At 43.1% G+C, this 27,868-nt stretch overlaps 1 protein-coding gene across 6 annotated transcripts in view; it reads left to right on the forward strand.

Moving 5' to 3' along the window:
* Positions 1-27,868, forward strand: part of Tenm4 (teneurin transmembrane protein 4) — a 411,966-nt gene that overhangs the window by 191,627 nt on the left and 192,471 nt on the right. For 4 of the 6 annotated variants that reach the window (XM_042690307.1, XM_042690322.1, XM_042690315.1 and 1 more), the window contains one exon: positions 20,420-20,590. In XM_042690307.1, coding sequence (XP_042546241.1) covers positions 20,420-20,590 — 171 coding nt within the window. The remainder of the gene's footprint in view (positions 1-20,419; positions 20,591-27,868) is intronic. The other 2 variants (XM_042690345.1, XM_042690339.1) reach the window with 1 other exon arrangement.

Below are 27,868 nucleotides of genomic sequence, written 5' to 3' on the forward strand. Positions count from 1 at the left end.
ATGTGGTGCTGAGGAATCGAACCCAGGGCCTCATGCATGCAAGGCAAGCGCTCTACCACTGAGCCACCTTCCCAGCCCCTCTTTTTTATATTTTTCTAGATGAGGAAATGAAAGCTCAGAAAGGTAATAAGTTTCAGCCAGAGTCACATAGAGATGGCAACACTGAGCACCAGCAGAGCGAGCAAGCCGAGCAAGGCCATTCTTTTCATTCAGCTGAGAGTCCTGAGCTTGAACAAATTATGTAAAAACAAAATTCTCCACTGTATAACTTGGAAAATTTCCTTCTCTGGACCTCAGCTTCCCCTCTTCTTATGGTTCTTACATTGAGTGTGGTAAAAATGACTACTTCTCTTAGAGAGGAAGTGGCATCCTGGTTGAGAGCCTGGATTCAGACCACAGCTCCACTGCTGACAAGCATCGTTGCCTTCATTTCCCTAGCTATCAAGTGAGCTCAATAGTGCTTAATTCACCGGGTCACTATGAAATTTCTGTAAGACAGTTTATATAAAGTATCTACCTTACTACTTGATGCAGAGTTAATACTCAGAGTTAGATCTTGTTAGGCACCAGTGTCTGAGACCTGTAATCCCAGCTACTTAGGAGGATGAGGTCTGAGGATTATGGTTTGAAGCCAGCCTTAGACAGAAAACTCCATGAGACTCTTACCTCAATTAATCAGAAAAAAAAAAGCCAAGAGTGGAGGTGTGTCTAAAGTGGTAAAGCATCAGCCTTGAGTGAAAATGCCCTGGCCCCTCACTTAAAGCCCTAGTATACATACAAGCAGTTAAGTCCTATCATTCATTAGTAGTGTTATTAGAATTACTGTGTAGAGTGTCAGAGTATCTGTAACTTTTGAGTGAGGACCTGGACCAGGCCTTTCTCACATAGCTTTGTTAACTACAAGGGCAGCCAAGAGAGTGACCATAGGGCCTGTCAGAAGCCATTTGTAGGGATGTCTAGCTGTTCCGTAGGAGCGGCTGCAAGAAGAAGCGTTCTTTAAAAAGCACCTTGCATCTTTTCTTTAACTAGAACAGAAAGTGATGTTACCTGAGTGGCAGTTGCTTCTCTCCAGATGCAACTGACAGCTTCCTTTGGATCTTGATGTCTGTGTGAAAGGCAGGCACTGAAGCACCCCAGAAGAGCTGTGGATTAATATCTTAAGGACTCATCAAGTACCCATCTGGCTACATTGGCCTTTGGAATGGGAACTAGAAAAGGCTTGTTAATAATATAACAGCTAAGGATGGCTTTCCATTTAAAGGGAGGCCCCAGATTATTCTGGGATGCTGGTGTTTCCAACCTTGTGTCCAGGCTCATCCTGCAAGGTAGAGTCACAACATCTGCTGAGGACTTCTCTACCTGATGCTGTCTTTGGGGGGAAAAAAAAGGTGGAATGTGTTGGGAATCCCAGCTCTGTCATTTTCCAGCATGTAACCTTGTGTGTTTTGCTTCCTTGGTTTCCTCAGGCACACCAAGTAGGGAGAATAACGGCATTGCACTCAAAAAGGAGGTTACATGACATGGTGGTGTGAAGCACAAGGCCAGTCATAAAGAGGAAGACCTCTGCTGGTGACCTTGGAAGCAAATTGTCATTAGCATTCCCTGGACCTCAGCTATCTCAATCCAGGGTGTGATGAGAGCAATAGAGGATCCTATCTGTCCCTTAGTCTATATCCTGCCACAGGATGTAGAGGATGGAGTCGTAATCCTGGGCTCTAACAGCCTCTGGGACAGTGCGGTGGGACATTCCTCCATGCTCAGTAGCAAAAAGCCCTCCCTTTTAATTAGATCACAGTTTTTCACCTCAACGAGAAGCTGATTGTGGACTATAAAAATATGCTTGAAGTGGTGATAGCTTAGCTTATAAGTGAGAATATTGCTCTGTTTAATTGCCAGTCTTCCAAAGGCAACTATCAGAGAGCTTTGCCTGGTGGAGCATTATTGCAATTCTTTGTCTGGAAGAAGCTGGGTCACCCAGTTTGTGAGGTTAGGCTGTCTAGCCAATGCTGGTAGAAGTGAACTTGGACAAGAAGTGTGATTTGTAGAGAACTGTGATAGTCTTTGTCTGCCAGGAGTGCTGTTGTTAAATCCTCTCCCATCTCCTATTTCCTCTCTGCTGCATACCCAGGCCTTTGCACAAAACCTGGCACATGGTTCATTGCAGCCAGGTGCTGGTGGCTCATGCCTGTAATCCTAGCTACTTAAGGAGGCTGAGATCCAGAAGACCAAGTTTCAAAGCCAGCCCAGCATGCCCCCCCACCCCAAATAACCATCAAAAAATCTGGACTAGAGACATGTTTCAAGAGGTAGAGCCAAGCCAGTATGAGGCCCTGAATTGAAATCCAAGTACCTACCTAAATAACAAACAGACAAACAAACAGGAGTTTATTTGCATGCAGGACTTTGTAGGAAGGTTGAGTCTGCCAAGGATTGTCTAGGCACGAAAACAGTTGGAAGAAAGCATGGTGACACAAATGTGTGTTTCTGTCCTGCTATGACATACGTGAAATGGACATGAGATGAGAAAGGAAAGAATTGGAAACTGAAGCCAGTGTGACTTCCTCCTGACTTATCCCCACCTAGTTCAGCTCATGCAGCATCAGGTCTCAGATGTCATTTACTTGGTAAGCACAGGCTCTCTGTGCTTGGGGCCTGGGTGTTATTAGTGATCAGTAGGGCTCATTTTCTCTCCTTTCTCTCTGACTTCACATCAGGCCTTTTGGACAGAAGCCATAGATTTCGTTTTATAGCCCAAAGAATGGGAGACGCAGATGATTGAACTTGGTCTTTTAGAAGAAGGAAAAAGTGATAAAGATACAGGATCCTGCATTACCGCCTTTCTCTTCAAGATCGATTCCCTCTTGCTGCTCTGTAGGAATTGCTAATAGCAAGATATATATAGGTTATGTTCTTTATAACAAACCCTGGACAAATATCTTCCAGCAACCCCAAAGGAAGGCTTTGAGGCCAGCATGGCTCTGCAGTTGTCTGACGCATACGGGAGTGGACAGGCTTAGTCCCAGGGTGCAGACCCACTCCTACTGTTCAGAGCACAGAGCCCAAGGTGTAAAAGTAGGGGGCCCCAGGTAGCTGTGGGGGGAGCAAGCTGTTTCAGAGAGTCCCTTTGTAGAGTGAGAGAGTGAAGTACCTGACCTGCAGACTCAATCTTATCTGTGTCCTCCTTCCTGCCCATACTAGCTAGTCTTGCCACCTGGGCAAGGCCTTGTGCCCCCACCCCAGGCTCTCTAACTTCTTCATCTGTGAGACAGGAGTGAAAAAATGAACAAAGAAAACGCCAGATGAAATTCTGAGTCATGCAACATGTTTCAGCTCAGCATGAAGGAAAACTTTCCAGTTTGCAGAGCCTGCTCCGTGATAGAATAGTCACTAGTGATCTTCTGGCGATGGAATTATTAAACAGTAAAACTGGCTTGTTTATTCTTGCATTTGATTGTTCATTTGCGTTTTATTTTAATTCAAGAAGAGTGTAATAAAGAAGCTAATTACAAAGGCGAGAGCTATATGCCAATGATCAGTACAACCCAGAGCTAACCACACAAGGCATGAAGGGGGACAGGAAGACATGCTTACCACAATATGGAGAAGGCAACTATCAGAGAAAGCGCTTCTCAGGAGCAGTGGGCTTTGTGAGAGATTGGTGGTGATGGACTCAGAAAACAGAGATCTCAACCTTATCCTCCTCCCATTCTCCAATCTTCTACTGATGGCAGAATTTAACCAGTAGCCAGAGCCCAGGGAACTCTGTGTGTGTGTATGTGTGTCTGTGTGTCCGTTTGTGTGTTTCCGTGTGTCCGTGTGTCGTGGAGCTTGAATTCTGGGACTAGACACTGTCCCTTAGCTTTTTCTCTCAAGGCTGACATTCTACCACTTGAGTCACAGCTTCACTTCTAGGGTTCTTTGTTTGTTTGTTTGTTTTTTGGTAGTTAATTGGAGATAAGAGTATCACGGACTTTCCTGCCTGGGCTGGCTTTAAACCGTAGTTCTCAGATCTCAGCCTCCTGAGTAGCTAGGATTCTAGGCCTGAGCCACTAGCAGTTGGCTTACAAGTCTTATTCTTATAACAGCTGTAGTACATTTGTGCTGTGGCTATCCAGTTCTATTCCTGAGAAGTCTAGTTACTCATTAGTCTAAACAACACTTCTATGAATATCTGTGTGCCTCTCTGTTGCCTTGTGTTGGTATTTTGAGGAAGATGTATTCTCTGTAGTGAGCTTCCTGGGGAGACATGATACAAGAGGTTCAAAACCTTGCTTACTCAGTGCTAGACCATCTTTGGAAGAACATGACTCAGTTTCAGGCTCCTAGCCAAGTGTCCAGTCTCCCTACTGTCTGGTAGCATTTGTACTCTGTGTCTGTCTTAAGTCAATCACTTTATTAGTGGGAGGTAGAGGGTCACAAGTAGCTTTGAGTTCAAGAGACTAAAACATCTTCCGTCTGGAGGAAGACACCCATTCTCCCAGCCAGTTCTTATCAAGAGATTCTCTCTAGTGCCATTTATTTGGGGAAGCTCTTTTATTCCCTCACACTAAGCCAGAACCTCATTTCTCTGCTTCTTATTGCCAGTGGTGTTCACCACTATTGTAATGGAAGGGCTGTTGACATTGTATGTTTATTATCTGTCTCCACCATTGGATCACAAGGTCCTTGAGAACAGGAAAAATCTCCCCCATACTGTGTCATGGCCCAGCTTCTTGTGCCCATCTGGCATGAAGTCACCTGGGCTCAGGAAAAGTTTCTAGAGGTAGAGGAAGGAGGGGGGAGGGCATGGGAACCAGCCCCAACAGATGTAAGGCAGGGAGTTAGAGGGATAGAATAGAGATTCCCAAGTTCTTGTGGGCATCATAGGAGAGTAAGAAATGGCTCTGGGAAACTGGGGGGGGGGGGGACTAGCAGAGGGGGCTGCTGAGATGCAGTCTGCATGGAGCCAAAGACTGGCTTATGGCCATACCTGTTCCTGGTCCCTGGGTGACTCCAAGCAAGAACCTTGAACCTTGTTCTGGCTGGGCTGGTAGGATGGGGATGAGAGGGCTCTCAGACACCTGGCTCTTACTACCAGGAGCCACTAGCAAAGGTAGCCTGTGTCTCCTGCCCCTGGCAGTCATGATGCGTTGAATTTGAGGCACAAGCACCTCCTGAGTTGGGAAACATTGTCTAAAGAAAGAGAGACCAGAATTTTTACTAGTACCTTCAGTTTTGTTTTGTTTTGTTTTTTCCTGCCAGTCCTGGTGTTTGAACTTAGGACATGGGCACTGTTCCTGAGCTTTTTAGCTAACTACTAGCACTCTACCATTTAAAGCCGCAGCTCAGCTTCCACTTTTCTGTGGTTAATTGAAGAGTCTCACAGACTTTTCTGCCTGGCTTTGAACTGTGATCCTCACATCTCAGCCTCCTCTATCAAGAGCAGGGCCCGGCCCCTACAAGACCAGCACCCACTCCTAGGGCTTGCAGGCCCCTGCCAGGGGGGCAATTTTAAGTCCCAGAGATGGCAATTGGTTAGGAAATTGCCTCACACTATAAGTCAGGTTACTGCTTTTATAATTTTACTCAAGAAGTATGGAAAAAGGACTTGTTTTTTTTTTTTTTTTACAGAATTTAGCATTCTTGGAATCATGCCCCCTCCCCAGTCTTATTTTTATCCGGACTAATTACTGTGCAATAACATGATTTAATTGCATTTACGTGCGGAGAGCAAGAGAGTAAGAGAGAGACACAGTCTCCCTGATGGCTGTTCGTTGGCTTTGTAAATACCTAGCGTTTGTGGAGGGAATTTGCTGCAGCAGTCAGGGCAACACTTGGGGTGCCAGGATCTAGGCAGAGATGGGTGAACATAGCTCAGGGGCTCTTCATGTTGGGGAACAGAGAGGGGCAGAATGGAGAAGGAGATGGTGCCAGCAAAGATGCTTGTCAAACACAGTATTTCTTTTCCCCCATTGAGTGCTTCCACCTCTCAGTCAAACACCAAAACCATAACAAAACAGCTTCATCCTTCTCAGGGCAGCAACACAGTGGTCCAGGGAAAGCACAGACTTTGAACACAGTCAGACCTGCATCTGAATGAACCCAGAGTCTTGGTTTCCTTGCTGGTAAAATGTACATTACTATCTCAGCAGCCTTGTGAGCTGCAAGAAAACACCTGGAAGGTTCAGTCTTAGGGGATGAGCCTCCTGCCCTTGGGGACAGCTGGAAACTCAGGTTCAGCAGCCCAGGACCTCCCTGGGGGTGGGGCTTTCAGGAAATTCAGGATTCGCCCTGTGAGAACATCTTCTGAGTGGATCTTTGAGGAACAACACTGGATCAAATGGGTTGACTGCCTTTGAATTGTCCAGAAGTTCATGGAGACCCAGGTGTACTGAGGACTCTTCGTGATGTGAGGCAGGTGATCTAAAAAAAGGAACAGGACCAGACTTTAAACCTTAAATCACTGTGGGATCTTGGAAGGGAGAGAGTGATTCATTGTAAGCAAGAAGATCAGATAAAACATCCAGGAGGCCCAGAGCTTATAAATAGAGGAGGATATTGAAAGAGAAGATAAGAATGGCTTTCTGGAAGTCAGAGCTGCCTACACAAAGGCAAACGATGGCTCTTGGAAACCTTGACCACTCGTGGTACCTGTGTCAGAAGAGGGAGCAGAGCAGTGGCCATTCCTGCAGTCTGCCTATCTCTGAGCCTCAGTGTCTACTTCACAGAGGACTTGGATGTAGGGCTGCAGAAATCCCAGTCCCTTCCTGCCCTCTTTCCCCTTGGAAGAGAGGCTCTACCAGGCAAAGGCTGCTACAGTCCCTCCCTTCTGTATGAGGCTTTTCAGACCCTCTGTCTTTAATAGTCAGTGTACTAAGTAGAACCAAGAGGGAAATGGAGGCCTACTGCTGTCAAGCAACTCGTTGAGATTAGAGAGCCAGTAAGTGGTAAACCAGGTGTTATGACTGTATAGACCATCTTGTGTGTAAGGAACATCTTCTGGATCACTGTTTCCCATTTCTGAGGCTCAGAATAGGGTTTTTTCGACCGCTGACCCTACCCCCCCTCCCCCAGCAGCAAATCTGATCATATATAGCAACCAACAGCAGCTCATATGAATTGTGGGCTTGTCATGTGTGGCAGGGTCCCTGCTTGTGAGCATGACATGTGTTTCTCATTTGAGCTCCCTAGCAATGTCATCCAACAAACACTTGTCGAATGCCGACCATGTGCTAGGCACTGTCTTTTTTTTTTCTTTTTTCTTTTTTTGGTGCCAGTCCTGGGTCTTGAACTCAGAGCCTTGAGCTTTTATTGTTCAAAGCCAAAGCTCCACTTCTAGCTCTCTGGTGATTAATTGGAGATAGAGTCTCCCAGACTTGCTTCCAACCTGACCCTCAGATCTCAGCCTCCTGAGTAGCTAGGATTACAGGCATGAGCCACCAGTGCCCAGCTGGGTTTTTTTGTTTGTTTTGTTTTTGTGTTTTGTCAGTCGTGGGGCTTGAACTCTGGGCCTGGATGCTGTCCCTCAGCTCTTCAGCTCAAGGCTAACACTCTACCACTTGAGCCACAGCACCACTTCAGGTTTTCTGGTGGTTTTATCGGAGATAAGAGTTCCACAGACTTTCCTGCCCCTGCTGGCTTTGAACTGTGTTCCTCAGGTCTCAGCCTCCTGAGTAGCTAGGATTACAGGTGTGAGTCACCAGCACCAGCAAGCTGGGTTATTTTTATGTACACGTTTACATAGGAGAAGCTGAGGCCTACGAAGGGTAAGTCATTTACTCAAAGCCACAAGGATTTTTTTTTAAATTGAGAATCTATTCTAAGTAGAGGGCATAGTAAGATCCCAAAGCATCATGTTCAGTAAGTATTGAAGAGGCTTTTTAAAACTTGGATCTTAAGCAATAGTACTTCAAGGCTTTATCCTCAGGGAAATACTGCCAACAAAATTTGAGCTGTACATCAGGTCCATATAATGAAGAGACTGGTGATACTTGTCCCCATCTTTGTCATTTCTGTAGTTCTGTACTTAATCTAAAAGCAACAGAGTGTAGTGGTTAGCCACAGAATCAGAGCAGTCTAGATTTGACTCGGACTTATCTTTAATCTTCACCTCATATTAAGTAGAAACATTGGGAAAGTTATTGAATCTCTTTGAGACTTACTTTCCTCATTTTTTCCAATGAGGGCAATAGAAAACCTCCCTCACAGATTAATGGACAGGTTTGGGGTATTTTTGTTTTGTTTTTTTAAGTTTTTGTGCCAGTACTGGGTCTTGAACTCCAGGCCTTGTGCTCTCACTTAGATAGTACCACTTGAGACATGCCTCCCATCTGGCATTTTGCTGGCTAATTAGAGATAGAGTCTCACCGATTTTTCTTTCCAAACTAACTTCAAACTGTGATTCTCCAGGTGTCAGCCTCCTAAGGAGTATCCAGGATCATAGACATGCACCATCAGTGCCCATGGTGTCTAAGCATTTGTCACAGTGCTGGGTATGGTAATGCTGTTAGTGATGATGGCAATTGCCCACACTGTGATCTTCTTCATCATCATCATCATCATCATCATCATCATCATCATCACCATCTGTATCATCAGAGTAGTGCCTGCACTTTAGTACTGCCTTGAACTTGCTACTCAAAGGGCCAAACCACATCAGGTGTGTGTGCTCAGCAAAGAATAGTAGGCACCTCACCTCTACCAGATGGCTGGAAATTGCCTGAGCAGCCAGAGCCTAGGAAGCTGTGAAGAGGAAAGGAGAGACTTTAAAAATGCTCCAAGATGTTTATAATGTTCCTTCAAAGCGCTGCTCATCGTAGAGAAATATTATCCCAAGTCCCTAAGCTGAGTGTCAGGTTCCATGTTCATCTGTCTGCTCGTGTTTCCTATAACCAGTGGGAAAAGGCCTACCTTAATAATATATACACACCAGGTGCCAGTGGCTCAGACCTGTAATCCTAGCTTCCTAGAAGGCTGAGACCTGGAGGACTGAGGCTTGAAGGCAGCCTACACAAAACAATCTACGATTTCATCTCTAAAATAACAAGCAAAAGCTAGGTTGGAGACATGATTCAAGTGCTAAAATGCCAGCCATGAGCCAGAAAGCTGAGAGAGAGCCTAGAGGTCATGGGTTCAAGATCCACTATCACCAAAACTATAATAGTAATAATAATATATTCACAAATTAAAGCCTTATTTGGGAGTACAATGGAGGCCACTTCCGGCTTGACTTTTGATCATGGAAAAATTCAGTTACATGGTTAATGTGCAAAGGAAATCAGGAAATAGAAACATTGCCCTATAGGACCAAACACAATTTGAATTCTAGTAGCTATGGAAATGTAACGTAGCAACAGGCATATTCTGCTCTTACCATCTCCCAGGAATAACCAACCCCATGTTTTTCTTCGGCCTTATTCAATCCTTAGTGCAGGTCAGGGGGGCGGGGGTTGAGAGGGGGTGGTCTTGGTGAGAAGCTAAGTTGGGTCACCTTCATACTGACATGCCTTAGGCAGCCCTGTGATTTGTGCTGATGCTTGGACACAGGTGACACAAAGGAAAGAATCTAACCCTGGCAGAGCTTTACGCCAGCGTGTTCCCCCTTGGGAACTGATAACTATTCTCCCAGACCTGGCGCTGTTGTGTTGGCTGCCCCAGAAGGCCAGGGCTGCCTGTTCCTCCCCACAGAGCAGCATGCACAGGCAGGCCAGCCCTTGGGTCTCTTTGAGGCCCGGATTATTACTGAAGCCTTGAATAATAAAGAGCAAGAGGCTTTCACTAGGTTAAAGCACGTCCTCTCTGTAGGATTCCTTGGTGGATGTCTGCTCCCTTGGTGGCTGTCTTATCAGAATCCATTTCTGTTCTGATCAGGACTGAATGGAAGCCTGTCCTGTGTATCTGTGGCAGTTTTGTGAGCAGAACTTAGGACTTGGAGTTGACACTGAGAGCCTGGGGTATTGGAGGTTTCTATGAATAGAGCCATTGTGGACAGTGCTAGAGTCCTGGTTTTCTTTTTCTTTCTTTCTTTTTTATTTTGGGTCCGGTCGTGGGGCTTGAACTCTGGGCCTGGGCTCTGTCCCTCAGCTCTTCAGCTCAAGACTAGCGCTCTACCACTTGAGCCACAGCGCCGCTTCCGGCTTTTTTCTTTTATGCTTCTGTGGTGCTGAGGAATCGAACCCAGGGCCTCAGGCATGCAAGGCAAGCGCTCTACCACTGAGCCACCTTCCCAGCCCGAGTCCTGGTTTTCTAAAGAGAGAGCCATTACATCTACTCTGTAGCTTGTTTTTGAGATACCTGATGTATAAAATGGGTTATTAATAGTATCTGCCTGAAAGAGTTTGCCAAATGACATAATGAGTACAACATCTCCAGTATTGTTAGGTGATACATGGGGCCAAATTTTAAGAAGTGAGAGCCATAATTGTTTTAATAACAACCTCCATAATGTCTGGCACCTCCCTTTCCTCCTGTCTTTCCTCCTCTGAACGGGGTGCTATGGGTAGGAAGAATGATCCTCTACCCCAAAGAGAAGGCCTCATAAGGCCTATCCTGGCAGGTCCTGTGGGTTCAGCCCCTCCATGTGGCCTGGCTTATCAGGCCATGTCTCCCTTCATCCAGGAAGCAGTAAGTAGAAGAACAAGACATGAGTATGAACAGCTTTCCTGCTCTTAGAAGACTTTCAGCTCTGACTTAAGTACAGGGTCATTGAATGGGAGAAGCTCACAACTAGGAGTCTTGAAGACTTTGTGTCAGCTCAGGCCTAGATCCCACCACAAATACACTTAATCAAGCCTGAATCTCCTCACCTGGACCCTGAAGGGAGCTAGTGTATCACTGAGACCAAAAAGTCAGTGTAACAGTACCTTCTCAAGGCAAACACTCGGGCTCCTCAGTGCCCCCACTCCTGATAGGTCTTTACCTCACTTCCTCTGTGTAAACCTTGAAACATCATAAAAATGACTCCGAGTGGATGCTGCCCACAAGAAAGGCCACCATCTGGTAATAGCGTATGCAGTAAAAACCAAGCACTGAAATACTCATGGAGAACATTTCACTACTTTTCATCTCTTTGAAGTTGGGTACTTTAATGACCAACTTATTGATAAGGAAACTGAGGCTCCACAGGATAAAAACAGTCAAACAACTGCAGCCTCCGCCCCAGGATCTGGCTGATAACCCTTTCCTGCCATTTTCTCCAATCTGGAATCAGGAGAGTGTTGAGAATCCAGCAGGCAGGGCCTGATGACCGTGCTGAGATTAGTCCAAAGTTTGGGGGAGGTGGTTAATCTTTAAGGGTATATAGATGAGGTGCTAGGGAGAGCCTGCTGGATAAATGGTGCCCAGCAAATGACAGCTTTACTAAAATAATAAGTGGTTGAGGCTGTTCTGTACAAATTAGATTCTGTTCCCATTCTCCTACAATTTGCTTTGTCACCAGTCTTCAATATTCTGCAGTTAAATTGATATTTCTCTCCTGTATTGACCATGGGTGCTTCTGTTTCCTACTTTATGAAAGGCCTCCTTCCCCACAGCACTAGGTGGTACAGAAAAATGATAAATGGTGCCACGGTCTATTCTCCAGAAAACACTGACTTTGGAAGTGAGAGACAGTAGCCCTGATCGTTGCAGTCAAGTTTATCCAGACACAGGAGGGAAAGCAATATATTTACTTGATTTAAAATTAGCCCCACGTAGTCACCCGTGGGATCCTGTCAGGCTGCTTTAGAGTGAATATGCTTTGAAAAGCTGTTTTATCTACTGGACAAATCTCTCTCAATCCTGGGCCCAACCTGTCACACCCAAGAATGGCCTCAGGAGAACAGAAACTCTGTCATCTCATAGGAACAGGAGAATGTCCTCAGCTTCAGGAAATCTGCAAGTGGTGTGGCAGAGGAACAGTGAGGAATACAGAGAAAGAAGAAAAAGTTATGTCAGAGAACTAGCTTACATAGATTCCAGTGCATACAAGAATTACGGGAATCCGCATAGCAAAGAACAGTAATGACAGCAGCTCCCATTTGTTCCCGCTATGTGCCAGGTATAGCCCTAAGCAGAGTTCATACATGATCTCAGTTAGTCTTAAAGGTAGATATTATTATCTTCCTTTTACAGAGAATGAAGCCTAGCCTCAGAGGGGCTAAGCATTTTGCCCAAAGTCAGAACACTAGTAAATGGCCAACCTCTACACACTTTGGTAGGCTCCCTTCTGCATGCTGATTCTGCTATAGACAAATTGCTGACTTACATTTTGTTTTTGTGGTTGTTGTTGGTGCTCCAACTCAGGGCCTGTTCCTTCGCTTTTTCACTCAAGGCTGCTGCTTTACCATTTGAGCCACAGCTCTGCCTCTGGACTTTTGCTGGTTAATTGGAGATCAGAGTCTCATGAACTTTCCTGCTTGGACTGGCTTCAATCCTCCGACTTCAGCCTCCTAGGTAGTTAGGATAGCAGGTGTGAGCCTCACTGCCCAGTTTGTATGTGATTTTGCCTGTGGCCTTCCAGGTATGAAAAGATTGGGGCCCCTGCTATTTCCCCTGAAAAGGAAGTCCCCAGGAGCATATTGAGCTATGCTGGTAATGAAAGGCTTTGCCTTAAATCTTAATTGTAATTTAATTGTAGCTACTGTAATTCATCAGCAGTATGAGGTCATGGAGCCGTACCTGGACTTTGTGACCATTCAGATCAGAGATCAAATTTGGATTTATCACTTCCTATCTGTCTTGGGAGTTTATAGAAAGTTCAAATGACATACATATATAGCTTCCACCCCCTCCCCCCGTCTAGTGTAAACTTAAAATTAAAACCTCTTCCCTTTTACTGTTATCATTTCTGCCAGTAACAGCATGAGACTAGTTGTAGAATTTCCTTTTCAGTATAAAACAGCACTAAACTGCTTTTGGAAACTAGAAAACCAAATGTATCCACAAGCTTAGCACTACAGTTCAAAGCTTAGTGTCATTTTTATGTATTTGGTTACAGATTTTTTTTAATTGTATATACCTGATTTTAGAAAGATGCTTCCTCTACCTGTCATCTATCTATCTATCTATCTATCTATCTATCTATCTATCTATCTATCTATCTAATGACTGCTTTACATTCCACCTAGTGCCTGTGACATAAGTTAAAAGCTATTCTCCTATTTTTAGACACCCAGGTTGCTTCTAGATCTTTTTCTGTTAAATTGTGTCTGTAGCTTCTTGGTCTGAAACTTTTGAATGTTGTTGCTTTGTAGCAAAACAGGAATACTACCTTGCAAATTGTTTTTTCTTATTGTTTTGCCTTTTGTTTTATTGTTGTTTTCCTCATTCAAGGGACCATAAGCCAGAACACTTTGGTAACTTCAAGTTTATCAAAATCACTTCATTTCAAAACAAACAACATAAAGAAAAAAAAACAGAAACAAAACACCCCAAATCTGAGCACTAATGTAAAACAGAAAAGTGGGTACCCAGCCATGGGGTTGGGTTGGTTCCCACTTTTGAAACCAAAAAAATATCACTTGACTCAACAGTTTCTTGAGGGTTATGACAATTTAACAATTTCTAGTCACTCCCTGGAGCTGCTCAGGTCCAAATACAAGTGGTTTCTGCCCTGGGTTTTAGAAGGGAAACTAGCGATGGTACAATCTGACAGTAGAAACTCTCCTGTCTCACATTGGGGCATAATGACTTTGTTAATTGCCTCCTACTGGCTTGGTGCTAAGGGAACCTTCGTGTCTGAACATCTATAGAGCCTTTCTTCAAAATGTCAGAGCGGAACTTGCACTTTCAGAACCATCTCTCATGTCTCACTGGGCAGAAAAAGGCGACAGGAAAATGTCAGCCCTGGGATCAGATTGACCAGAGCCCAGGAATCCTAACTTCCCACACCTTGGCTTTTGGCTTTTAGAAATCATTAACATTTCAATGTGCCTGATCCTGTGAACTGCATACCTTTTTCCTGCCTTTTTCTGAACTCTTTAACATCTTTTCACCTTTTCATTGAATTACAAACCTGGCTAAAGGGAAAACCTGTATCAGATTTCTTCTTTAGGTTGCTTTCTGAGTACTTGAACAGGAGTTTGCCACATAGTTAGAAATATGCACTGGCAGGATGTAATTTAGATAATCTTGTGATGTGCTTTGGTGGAGGGTGGTTACCATTAATTCCTCAGAGAATGAGGAATGCAATAATTATATATTATTTCAGTGATCTGGTCCATTTTTAGAACCATTTATATTTCTTAGATTTTTGTTGTTGTTTAAATCCTTGGCTGTTACTTCCACATCATATGGCTAACATGAATTTGTTTTTTACACAGCTTTAGATGAGGGCTGATGTGGGGAGTGTGATTGCTATTAATCCCCACTTAATGTTCATTTGAGCCTTCATTAGCTGTATATTTACATTGCACATATTTTATCTTTTATTTAAGTAAAATATAAGGAAGAGGTAGTATGGTTTAGGAATACAGATCCCTAAGTTTGAAAGTCACCACTCTGAAGCCGGAGAATATCACTGTAACTCATCCATTCTATAAGCCACTATTTTTTTTTCTTTTGCAGGGTGGGGTGGGGGTGCAGAAAGGAGTGTTGTCCTTAGCTTTTTGTCTCAAGTCTGACACTCTACACTTGAGTCACAGCTCCGCTTCCCTCATACATTCTATATGTTCTCCTTGCATGTTTTCAACCTGCCTTAATAGGAGGACCCAATTGAAATCTATAAGTAAAGCATTTGTTGTATTATACATTCAAATGGTGATGCCAACTTCTATGCTGCTCTCATTAGTTAGATGGCTTTAAGTGCCTGCTTGAGCTTTGATTCTGAGGGCAGTCTCTAGTTGTACAACCTTTGAAGAGAGGAGAGTAGGAATATATACATTATATATAATACATTGTATGTGTGTGAGAGAGAGAAAGAGAGAGAGAGAGAGATGCAACCCATATGCATGAAGCTTTAAGTAGGAGTTCATTGCACAAAGGTCAGGTTGAGGACACCAGAGGTTCCACTGCACAGGTGTCCATGACCTGTGAAAGAGACACTCAGAAAGCTACCCAGAAAAGCAAAGCACTGCATCCAACTCTACCAGTGATTCCCAGGAGATGGAACCATCCAGAAGTAATGCCTTCAGTCTGGCATTTTTCTGGTTATTGGAGATGGAGGAGTCTCAGAATTTTTAGTCTGGCTTTAAACAGCAATCCTCAAATCTCAGCCTCCTGTGTACCTAGAATTATATGTATGAACCACCAGTGCCTAGCCTAGGGGTGTGTGTGTGTGTGTGTGTGTGTGTGTGTGTGTGTGTGTGTGTGTGTGTGTGTATGTAATTTAAAGACTTAATTTTCACATTGTCTTAAAATGGTAGAACACCAGCTGAGCAAACAAACCATGCCAAGAAACCATAGGGCTTTGAGCTCAAAACCTCCTACCAGCAAAAATAGGGGGTGGGAGGGGAGAAAGGAATAAGAAGCAAAAAGGAGAGAGAGGAGCAAAGTGGGGTGAAGAGGGGAGAGAGGGGAAGGTAATTTTTTAAAAATTTTGTTTTGTCAGCCATGGGGCTTGAACTCAGGGCATAGGCGCTGTCCCTCAGCTCTTTTGTGCAAGGCTAGTGCTCTACCATTTGAGACACAGCATCACTTCTGGTTTTTGAGTGGTTAATTAGAGTAAAGAGTCTCATGGGAACTTTTATTTTTTCTGCCTGAGCTGGCTTGGAACCACAATCCTCAGGTCTCAGCCTCCTAAGTAGCTAGGATTACAAGCATGAGCCACTGGTGTCTGGCTGTAACTTCTTTTTTTTTTAAAAATTAATTAATTTATTTATTTTGGTTGGTTGTGGGGCCTGAACTCTGGGCCTGGGTGCTGTCCCTCAGCTCTTCAGCTCAAGGCTAGCACTCTACCACTTGAGCCACAGCGCCACTTTCAGCCTTTTCTGCTTATGTGGTGCTGAGGAATCGAACCCAGGGCCTCATGCATGCAAGGCAAGCACTCTACCACTAAGCCACCTTCCCAGCCCCTGGCTGTAACTTCTTATGTAAGGAGCTGGTGTCTCATATCTGTAATCAGGAAGGTGAGACCTGTGTTTGAAATCAGGCCAGGAAGAAAAATCCAAAAGACTTCATCTCCAGCACTAAGCTGGGCTGGAGTCATGGAATTCTGACTCAAGTGGTAGATGTCATAAGTGATAAAGTGGAATGAATACAAGACTCTGAAAAGCCTCAGTAGCAGCCACCCTACCCCCAAAATATATCTCTGTGCTAATGAAAATGTTTCTCTTCACAAGCTGTCAGAGTGATATTCATTGTTGTAAGACTGATTTCATGACTTTTGAACCAGACAGCACCATTGCACACTTGAATAAGGTAATTGTTTCTAATGGGCAAGGAAATGTAGCCCCCTTAACTGCATCTAACTGAGCTGTGTGTAGTTCAAACAAGTTTTCCATTATCCTTGCAATTGCCAATATATAGATTAAGACAGAAGATGGAAAGCAAAAACATGAGCTAATTAGACCTTCATTTTCCTTCCTTCTGGGCATATTAAACGTTCTTTTTTATTATTGTCACATGCTCTTTTGAGGAAAACAGGGCAAAGCACCTCACCTGGTACTGGTATCTACCAAGGTGCTCAGTAAGTGTCAGCAACTATTGTCAGTATAATTGCAACAGTCCAAATATAAAGATTAGGAAACATAGCACCTAGGTACAGTTGGCAAAGCACTTTGTCACCTGGTACCCCACTGATGGAAAAATGTACAGTATTTATATCCACATTTCTCAGAGGTGAATACTGCAATTAGGAAGCAAGGTTTTTTTTCCCCTATTTATTTATGGGGGTGTGTATGTACACAAGTGTATCCTGTATGTGTGTGCCCATACTGAGACTTGAGCTCAGGGTCTGGACACTGTCACTTAGCTTCTTTGCTGAGGGCTAATGCTCTACCATACCACAGGAGCCATAGCTCCACTTCTAGAGGTGAAGATGAGTCTCATGGACTTTTCCTGCCTACACTGTCTCCAAACCACAAACCTTAGAACTCAAGTCTTCTAAATTGCTAGGATTACAAAGATTAGCCACCAGCACCTGGCTAGAAGCAGGATTTTTTTTCAATGTTTTGTTGTTGTTGTTTGTTTTTGCCTCTGTTCCCTCCCCACAGTAACCAAAGAGAAAATATATGATTGGTCATTCCCATGGTAGTTAGCAGAGTAGATGGAGCTTCCTGGCTAAATCAAATGTGTGTCTCTCACATGGCTGTGTGCACATGTACTCAGAAGAGGATGCTGTGCTCCGTGGTAACTCTGCTGTGTTTTGTGGCTTCAAGGCTGTTACCTCCCCCCCGCCCCCCCCAACAAACACACACACACAAAGCCATCATTCATGATGTCATCCAGAAGGGGGTCAAGGTAGCACAACTGCCTTTATCTCCCAGATGCTGGGTTGCTACCTACAGAGTTGGAAAGGCCTGGGAGGCTGTTTGATGCAAAGGCCTGGAAGTCTTTATGCTACCCACCTTGCTACGTTCAGCTAGTGAACAGGAGCAAGGCAAAGTAAGTAGAGCCTGGACCTCTATGATAGAAAGACTGATAGTGTATGTTTTCAGGTTTGGTCAGTTCCAGATTCTAAGCTAGACTCTGCTACTTCTCAGTCATTCTTAGTCAATTGCATATCTAGCTGTTGGTCTTGTGCCTTCATTTCTTCACCTGCTAAATGGGGTTATTAACACTCACCTTTAAGGATGGTTATGACAGTTAAAGAAATGCTGTTTCTAGTACTTGTAACAATGAATGTCTAGCACATGGTTACCACTCATAAATGATAGCGTTATCATTTTAACTAACCTTATGTATCTTTAATTTTTTTAACTGAGATCTAGTATTTGTACCTAGTTGTAGGGTACAGTGTGATCATTAGATCCATACATACAGTGCATAATGATCAAATCCAGGCGAAGGCACATCATCTCTTCAAGAATTCATTATTTTTTCAGTGTTGTGAATTTTAATATCACCTCTGAAAATGGAGCATGGTGGGGTTGCTATGAGGACTGGACATTACATATGCAAGTTGCAGGGTAGACTGCTGGTCACACAGTTTGTCCTCAGTAAACATAATCATGATGGGCCTCCATATGCCTATAGAATGTTCCCATATTCCTGCTGGGTCAGTCATCCTGTCCTCTGGGCATAGGTCTTGTGTTTTTGAGGGTTTGGAGTTGTTGTTTCTCTGCACTAGTGCTTGAACTCAAGGCCTGAGCTCTTTCCCTTACCTTTTTTACTCAAGCCTGACACTTTACCACTTGAGCCACACTTTCACTTCCAGCTTTCTGGTGGTTAACTGACAATAAGAGTCTTATAGACCTTCCTACCCAGGTTGACTTCAAACCTGTGCCTTAGATCTCAGCCTCCTGAATCACTAGGATGACACCACCAGCCAGCTTGAGGGCCTTGGTCTTCTGAACGGACTTTGTTAATTGTTTGACTTCCCTTGACTGACTGAATGCTGGCTTCCAGAGTTTGCCAGAAAGTGGCTTTTAGAAAATGTTCATCAATGGAACACAGGGGTGAGTGCTACCCACAGCATCCTGTGGAGTCCAGGGACCTGAATACCTGTTCTATATGGAGAAATCGGGGTAGAATTCTTGGAAGAACTGAGTCTGTACTACTGATAAGGTCCAAGTGTTGACTGCCAAAGCAGGTGTTCTGTCCTGGATCCTAACTCTCTGTGCAAACGGACTCCATAGCCTTCTCCAGCATTGTATTTGTTCTTCACTATCTTATGGCCTCTTCTAGATGGTTCTGTCAGAGCTTTTAGCAGTTACAATCCTGGAAAAAATATTTTTGAAATAGAAACATGTACATATACAGTACAAAAAGAACTATATAGAAGAAATTTAGTGAAACGTCTCCCTCTTACACTTAACCCAAAGCATCTCTTTCCTGTATAGGGCGATCCCTCCAGAAATATTAAAGCAGATGTGCAGTTTTGTTAAATGCAAAGTTAGTATGCCAAAACTCTTCTGCATGTTAGTGTTGTTCCAGAAAAAAAGAAAACAATACATAAAAAGCTTCCTCCCTCTTTTTTATGCTTCTCTACAACTTTATTGTGTGGATGTAACTTATCTAGTTCCCTATCAATGGGCTGGTTTATGACATTTTATGACTACAAATTATGCTGTGGAGAATAATCTTGTATGTACATTGCTTAGTTCATGTGTGAATATAACTGGAGGAGAAATTTCTAGAATTGTAATCTTTAAGTTCTGAGGGTAAAAGGGTGTATATATTTAAATTTTTATAGCTTTTCTCAAATACCAATTTATGCTCATACCAGCCAAGTATGAGAGCACTTGCTTCCCATTCTTGGCCAATATACTATATTTTCAGCCCTTTTTATCTTTGCCAAACCATATGTGAAAAATAATATTTCAGAGTTTAACTTAGATTTCTTTCACTCTGAGTGATGTCAAGTCTTTGCATGTGATTAAGAACCATTGGTATTTCTTATGCTAAGCACGGTCTCTTCATATTCTCTGCCTATTTTCTTTCTGACTTGTTGGATTTTGTGTATTTGCACTAGGTATTTTTGTATTAAAAAGTTAACTCTTGGTAAGTCGGGCACTGGTGGCTCATGCCTGTAATCCTAGTTACTTAGAAGACTGAAATCTGAGTATTCAGATTCGAAGCCAGGCCAGACAAGAAACTTTATGAGATTCTTTTTTTTTTTTTGTAATGTTGGTGGTCCTGGGGCTTGAATTCAGGTCCTGGGCACTGTCCCTGAGCTGTTTTTGCTCAAGGCTAGGGCTCTACCATTTTGAGCCATTGTCTCACTTCCAGCTTTTTTGGTAGTTAATTGAAAATAGAAGTCTTGAGGGCTTTCTTGCCTGTGCTGGCTTTGAATCCTGATCCTCAGATCTCAGCCTCCTGAGTAGCTAGAATTACAGGCATGAACCACTAGTGCTGGGACATTCTGGAGATTCTTTATCTCCAATTAACTACCAAACAAAAACAAACAACAACAAAATAGAAGCAGAACTGTGGCTTAAGTGGTAGAATATCAACCTTGAGAGAAAACAAAATAAATAAAAAGTGCCAGGCCCTGAATTCAAGCCCAAGAGCTGACATAAAAGTTTAACTCTTTGGGATACAAATTACATGTTTCCTCATGAATACTGTTATTTTATCTTTTGAAAGAAATGGCAAAGACCACCTGTGTCTCTTCCTTTCCTGACCTATGTCTAGCACCACCAGACTGTGAGCCCTGGAGGGCAGGGATGGAACGTCGGTCAATTCTGTCCCCAGTCTCCCAAGCAGGGCCTGACCCTGTACGAGCTCTCCGCAGGACCTGTTGTTGAACAAAAGCGAACATGTCCATGTGTGTTCCCCATCCCACCCACCCTTCCCTTATGGCTTGGGAGTTCCATTTCCCCCTCTGGCAGAAAAAGATGACTTTTCTCATTGCTCACCACAGCCATGCACCTGTTTGGCCTAAACTGGCACCTGCAGCCGATGGAGGGGCAGATGTATGAGATCACGGAGGACACAGCCAGCAGTTGGCCTGTGCCAACGGACGTCTCCCTGTATCCTTCAGGGGGCACTGGCTTAGAGACCCCTGACAGGAAAGGCAAAGGAGCCGCAGAAGGTAGGGTTGCTGCGTTGTCCGTGTTGTGAGTCCCCTGTGTCTGCCTTTGAACCAAGGAGACCTCCATCATGCACGTCACGTGCCTGGCTCACAGCTCCATGCTCTGGCGCTTCCTCCATCCTCCGCACTCCATGCCGGCTGCAGTTCCACCTGTGTCTTCATCACAGCTCCTTGTCACTGTGAGCTCGGGGTGGGGCTCTGGCAGGGTCATGATGCTCAGTGTTATTCCATCCCATGCCTCCAAGGAAGCTTTTTGGATGTTCACACTTCCTAGGGGATGGGGAGAGGGGGGGGAAGGACAATCGTTTTGTGGAGTTAGGGTTTTCCTGGGAAACCCCATTGCATGAGTGTGCATCTACAGAAGATGATGTGAGGAAAAGGGAGATAATGTCTTCTGAAGAAAGGGTTTGGGGACCTTGTAGTTTGATAGAAACACTGCTTCTGATGACTTAGCATTTAACACCCTTGTGACTTGGAGTAAGTCACTTAAATCCCCTGAGCTTTAATTTTCTCGTCTGCAGTTGTAACAATAATCACTACTGTTTGTCTGGCGTGTGGGTTGCCAAGCTTCTTACCACGAACATTTCATCCCGGATTTAATCCTCACAAAAAAGCCCTGTGAGGTAGGGATAATTATTTATGTCACTTCTAGATGGAAGAAACAAAGAAACATAAGAACAAAGTAACTTGGCCAGCAGATGGTGGAGTCTAGCCTATGAAAATCTGTCTGTGATTCCAGAGCTCTTGCTCTTCCCATGAGCTGATCCAGCCCACCGTTATAAGACCTAGAAGGAGGTGTGGATGGGAAATCCTCCTGTCAATGAGGTGGATATTCCAATGTGTGATGGAAGTGTAGAGGTGATGTTAGGGGTGTGGGATTTTTGAGTGGAACTCCATAGACTCATGTTCCGAGAGATCTTTCTAACATGCCATGGACAGAAATTCATCCAAGAGTGACACAGATTTTCTAAAATTGGCACCAGGAAAGATGTCTGAGCTCATAGGCCAGTTTGACTGTCTTGCTGGGAAATGTGGCCATCATCCTGCATCTGCTGTGACCTGCATTATCGCTCTGTACCCTCTCTATCAGCAAGATGGCTGAAGCTCCCTCCAGCCTGCACTGCTTGCATCTTCTTTCTCCTCATCTCAGTTAACTTTTGGAGTGGGGCTGGTATGTGTGTGTGGCGGGGGGGGGGGGGGGGGGGTGGTCTTTTGAGTCTCTGTTCTTTCAAGGATCTGTCTGCTAGCTGTCAGTTTGCCTAGCAAGGCAGCATCTGCTTGCTCGTGGGGTCTTCTTATGACCACTGAAATGATGATCCTGAAGTCCAAAGTCAACTCCTGATCTGTGGCCATCTTTAAGGGAAATAAGAAATGGGGGGAAAAAAATCAAACCGAAATCCTACCTGCTGTTTTGAGAAACAAAGCCAATCCTCTCCTTTGGAGAGATTTTAAGATTTAAAAACATCAAGTAACTTATACTTTCTTTGCCCCTGAATAGGATATGGAGGGAGATATCAGGGAGGAGCTCAGGTTAAGAATCAGTATCTCTGAGTTCAAGTCTAGCTGTTGCCACTGACTCATGGTACAACCTTAAGCAAATTCCCCTGAATGAAGAATAGGCTTCATTTCCCTTCTCTTCACATGGATATTGAAGGGAAGAAGGGTGAACAAATGCAATCATGCTATTCAGTATTTTTTTAAAAGGACATTGAGCTAGATTCTCTATAGAGTGCCTTCTACTTTGCAAGTTCTACACGCAAAATTAGTCATAGAATCACCACAATAAACTGAGGATTCTTTAGCACCCTCCCCCCCCCCCCCAAACGATTGCTTCTGTCCATGGTCCTGCCTGTCAGTTTATAATGCTCCCATTACTTTATAGCATAGAGTGCGGTTGAAGAATAGCATAAAGAGAAGACAGTCTTAAGATCAGCATGTTAAAACACAGATTTTGAAATATGCTTAACTCTCAAGGAATTGGCAAAGAATCCCCCTTAACATTATGTGTTTTCTTCCCTCCATGATCTCTAACAGACATTCTTTAAGCAGGAATAGGATCTATCTGAAATCTCAAACTAATGAAATTAGTTTCTGGGTTATTTAGATTTTGTTTAGTTTTTCCCAAGGAACAGGAGGTCCAGATAAGAGACAACCTAAAATTGCTTATTGGTTCATTTTAATTGGAGTATTTTTGCTTAGAGGGATTATCTGTCATTATTGATGCAGATGGAAATCCTGTTTACAAAACCCTTAAATGCAGTGTAGTGCTAAAAAGTGGTCAGTGTCAGAAGTAATTACTGTGACGAAAAATGGACCTGCCTGGAGACCAGAGGACAAAGCTTCTTATAGTTCAAGGGAAACCACATGATTCTTATTTTTTTTTCTTGCCCTGGCCCACCAATTGCTACTCAGTTCATGTTTATTAATTGCAATGCTAAAACTCTCATTTCTAAGACATACATGAAGAGGGAGGGATTTTTTTTTTTACCCTGATGAGAGTGTGTATTTCTTGTCCTTTCTAACAGTATCAGTAAAGTTGATTTGAGAATTAAGACATGAGTTCCTGCTCCACAATGATGAGAAAGCAGTGTAGTGGGAGAGAAAGAGGGCAAATGTGCTTTGGAAGCACAATCCAGGATTTGATTCTTAATTTTTTTCTCAGTCAGTTCTGGGGTTTGAACTCTGGATCTTCCTTGTTCTTGCTAGGTGGCTAGGCAAGTGCTCTACTACTGGAACTATGCCCTCCATCATTTTTTATTTTACAGGCTTTTTCTAATAGGGTCTCACGTTTATCCCTGGACTATGGTCCTCCTACTTATCTACATAGCTTTCAGGCATACACCACCACATTCAGCTTATTGCCCATAGGCATGAACTACCATGCCCAGTACTGACTATACTTTTTATTGTTATATTAACTTATTCCAGTTACTCTAGCACTTTTAGCCTTACTTGGATACTTCTTCCACAGAATGTTCATTTCCTTCTTCTTGTCCACTCAAATCCAAAGCCATTCCATCTTAGTTACTAAAATCCCAGAAATTCAGACTAATTAGTCATCTCTGCAGGTCATCCTAAGATTTGGGATTTTTTTTTTAAGTATTTTAAAGGTTTTATATCTTTAATTATACAAATCCATATGTGACAATCCTAGTATTGTGTCTGTCATGTTTTTGAAAATAACACTGAACTGTAATTCATTCTATATTTTCAAAGTAGTTGTAACTATTCCTCGGTTGTCATGGGACAGAAACCAAATACAGCAACTTCCTGAAGCAAAGCCACAAGGACTTGTGTTATGCATTAATGGGGAAAGGAGGGGGGGATTGAATAAACAAGCATTTCTGATGGTTGAATTGGTGGGCTAGGGATAGCATTTTCTTCTTTCTGCAATGAAATCAAAATTGCCCATCAGTTTGAACCATGCAAATTACTCTACGCAGGCTCAGCTGGGCTCTCCAAAATGGAACAGCTTATTTTGATAACCAAATAAATTTCAAACAGTTGCTAAGGAAACTAAAAGAGTCTTTGTGCAAGTTATTGCATCGAAAAGAACCAAAAAGGTGGGAGGAGGGGGAGATGGTTAGCTGATTAGGAATTTAGAATCTATAGAGAAGTTTTCAGTTCAGAGAAATAGACACTGAATGTAAAGAACAGAGAATTTCCGTTTTCCCAATCTTACTTATTTGATAAGCTATCCAATCATTTAAGTAGTTCCTTGAGAGGTTTCTTTTATAGACACGATTGAATATTTGCTCAGCATTGCTCTAGAAAGCCTGAATTCACCTAGCTTTACAAAGAAAAAGACAATTTCCAATGAACTCTGTCCTGTGAAACCTAATCATGCTTTTGGAGCATGGGTCATTTTAGCTATGCTCTCTGTCCTGGCAAGTCTCTGGGACATCCAATGGTGGTATAATATGCTTCTTGTGAATGGCTTGAGATCTTGGTTGCTCTGGATCTTCAGTGGGTTCCTACATCATAACCATGATCAACTTGTGAAACCCTAAAATACAAGGAAGTTCCTAACTGGGCTTTGGACCTACCTGGTCAAGTCTTGATATTTTACCTGCTAGTGTTGTGAACTCCACCATTCTTGTTCTTAAAAAGAGAAAGCACATCCCTGAGGATATCTCTTTGGGGTTTTCATATATCATTCATCAGTTTAATCCTCTTAAAGGCCTTATTCTAATACATATAGCATCTTTCCAGGGACTTCATCTCTAACTGGTTTCCTTAGCATTTGAAACATTAGTGTGCTGATTTTAAGAGTGCTATGAGAATTTACTGAACTGGTGTAAATGAATATAGCTACCAATGTAGTTGGAACTCATTAAATGGTAGCAAATACTACTACCTCTTCCTTTATTACTATTTCTTTTATAATATCGGTTATTATTACCTTCCCAAATAAAAAATAGAGATAAGAATTTTTATATATAGAGCTTTTCTTTCCATCTGCCTCTAGCCTCTACCCTCCTTCATTACCCTACCATTTGAAGGTTTTGCCCTGTGATGAGACATCTTGTGTTCTTCTATACTCCCAGCTTGGTGCTTGGAATGAAGGGCAAAGAACCTTCTAGGAAGATGACTGGAAGGGGTTGCAAAAGGCAGGAAAGGAGGAAGCATTTCCCTCTGCCAACTTCTAGGCCAGCAAATGTCAGACATCGTTTCTGTTAGACAAAAATGACAGTTGGCTTTTTCCCCTCAACAGACCCCATCTTGTGTCTGTGATTGGTCCAGATTGGAGACCATTGAGAACTTAACCCCTACAGATTCAATCCCCCTTGTGAGATATACCCTACTATTTTAATTTTCTTGTACCCATGGGAAAGGTAATGTTTTCTTCCCATCTGGTATTTCCCTTCTTGAAATACTAGAAAGTATGATCAGTGCCCTTAGCTGGGCACTGTTAGCTCAAGCCTGTAATCCTAGTACCCAGGAGGCTGAGATCTGGGGATCATGGTTCAAAGCCAGCCTGGGCAGAAAAGTCCGTGACACTCTTACTTCCAACTAACCATCAGAAAATCAGAAGTGGTAGTGTGCTAGCCTTAAGTGAATAAAAAAGCCAAATGAGCATGAGGCCCTGAGTTCAAGCACCAGTACTGGCACAAAGAAAAGGAAGAAAAGAAAAGAAAGAAGAAAGGGAAGAAAGACAACAAAGCCCCCTTCTCTGGGATAATAACACCATATTTGAGCCTCTGGAGGCTGCAGAAGTCTGGAGGAGTCTCTGGCTTGGCCTCCTACCTGTATGGCTGTACACCTTAGCTGATACATTGGCTATCTCCTGAAATAACACTTATTGGAGGAGAAAAGGAACTGTATGGACTTTTCCAGCAGCAAGCTAAAAGGAGAGAGCAGCTTTCCATTATTTATTTTCAGACATAGGAACTATATGAATGCAGACAGTTCTCGAATCCCATCAGCTCCAACTCCCACCTACTCACAAAGGAAAATGAACCTTCAGAATTAGCAGTCTTGTGCAGTCCCTACGAGTGAAAGGTTCAGAAAGCATGCTGCTTTTGTTTCATCCACCCCCTTAGTTCTGCCCCCTGGCAGAATTTAAAGCTAGGGTGTACCATTTTCTACCTGCCATTTAAAAAGGTTGCAGTACTGAGAACACACAGATCAGATGAAGAGGAATGTGAATAATTCTCTCCCGTTTGAAAGCTTTGTGAATTTGGCTTCTGTCTTTGAAGTGTGTGATTCACAGTGTGGTGGTTTGTGTGTCTATTTCCAAGGTAAAAGTCTGGGGCACATTCCTTCCAGAAGAAATTCAGTGCCAACTCTTTTCCATGGTAATGGTAGAACACTCGGAGTACTTTTATTGATAGCATACATTTTAACTTTTTTTTTTTTAGTTGTTGGCACATTTTTAATTAAAATAACATTTAACGGTTTGAAGCTAAAAACCTGATGTTTCTGCCTAGGAAGTTTATAAGGGAATGATAACATATGGAGAAGTTTAACATTTAAATTGAATTTTATTATTTAAAACAGTAAAATATTTTATGACTACAACAATGCCCTGCCAAGCTCCATTTCAGCATCAAATGTGCTTTGTAAGGAGTCTTACAAAGCTGGGGGGGAGGGGGAAGAAGGCATTTTAATTTCTTATTCTCCAAATGCTTTTTATAAAAAGTTCCACAAACGTGTTTTCTTTACAAATGACTTCTTGTTCTCTTAGAACATCTTCAAACATCTCCAACCATACAAAAAACCCTGGAGCCAGGATGCCCAGGGGTCCTTGCTAATGACAGATAAAGTACAGTCCACTGATTTGATTTTGGCTTCTCAGAATCCCAAGGGTGGTCTTCTACCATCCCTGCAGTATTTCCTGCGCCCTCCTTCTCTTCAGAAGGCTGAGGTCTAGCAGGAAGTTAGGGTTTATCTCTTTCACATGTGAGTGTGTTTAATTACTCCAAAGAGGAAGTTTGATAAGCAGCTTTCCTTCCTGGCCCCTGTATTGCCCCCAGAAAACAGTCATTCTCCTGATCTGTGAGCACAAGACCTCACCAACCTTTGCCCCAGAGTTGTGCTAGACACAGGGCTAAGGCCAGATTGAACTTCCAAGTGTGGTATAGACTTCCTACATGAACTTGAAAAATACCCTCAATTTTACCTCCTTTAACACAGAAATCACCATGAAAAGATAAGCATTTTTCATACATTGTTTCTTCCCTTTAGAAAGGGACTTCTTCACCAAACCATAGCCATGTTCTAAACACAAAGCACCATTCACATATCCAGCCTCAGAACTGGCTTCCAATTTATACTCATTAGTGAACTTTAAAATACCTTTACTCCACTCAAGTCATGTTTCCCACTGCTGGGAGAAGCATTCCAAATTGGAATTTCAGTCACAACCCTCATTCCCTCTGCCATTTGAATTTTACCATACACAAACACACACACACACACACACACACACACACACACACACACACACACACACACACACACACATATGAAATCCTAGTCACTCATGGGACTACAATTATTTTTTAGGGTCATAATATATCTTAACAAACTGAAGAATTACACCGTAAACTGATGATCCCTGGAGAGGACCCATGCGGCTCTGGTAGAAAGCATATTTTTATTTTATTTTATTATTAAGTAGTTGTTCAAAGAGGTTACAATTCCATAAGTCAGGCTATGAGTCCAGTGCATCTTGATTTATTTTTATCAGAACAATTTGAGCATCGCTGGGTGGGGTGGTAGTTTTGGACCTTGTTGGTATGGGAGAGGGCAGAAGCATTAACTATCATGGACTAT

The sequence above is a fragment of the Dipodomys spectabilis genome, unplaced genomic scaffold (genome assembly GCF_019054845.1).
Source record: "Dipodomys spectabilis isolate Male_0828 unplaced genomic scaffold, ASM1905484v1 ptg000003l, whole genome shotgun sequence".
NCBI classification, from domain to species: domain Eukaryota; kingdom Metazoa; phylum Chordata; class Mammalia; order Rodentia; family Heteromyidae; genus Dipodomys; species Dipodomys spectabilis.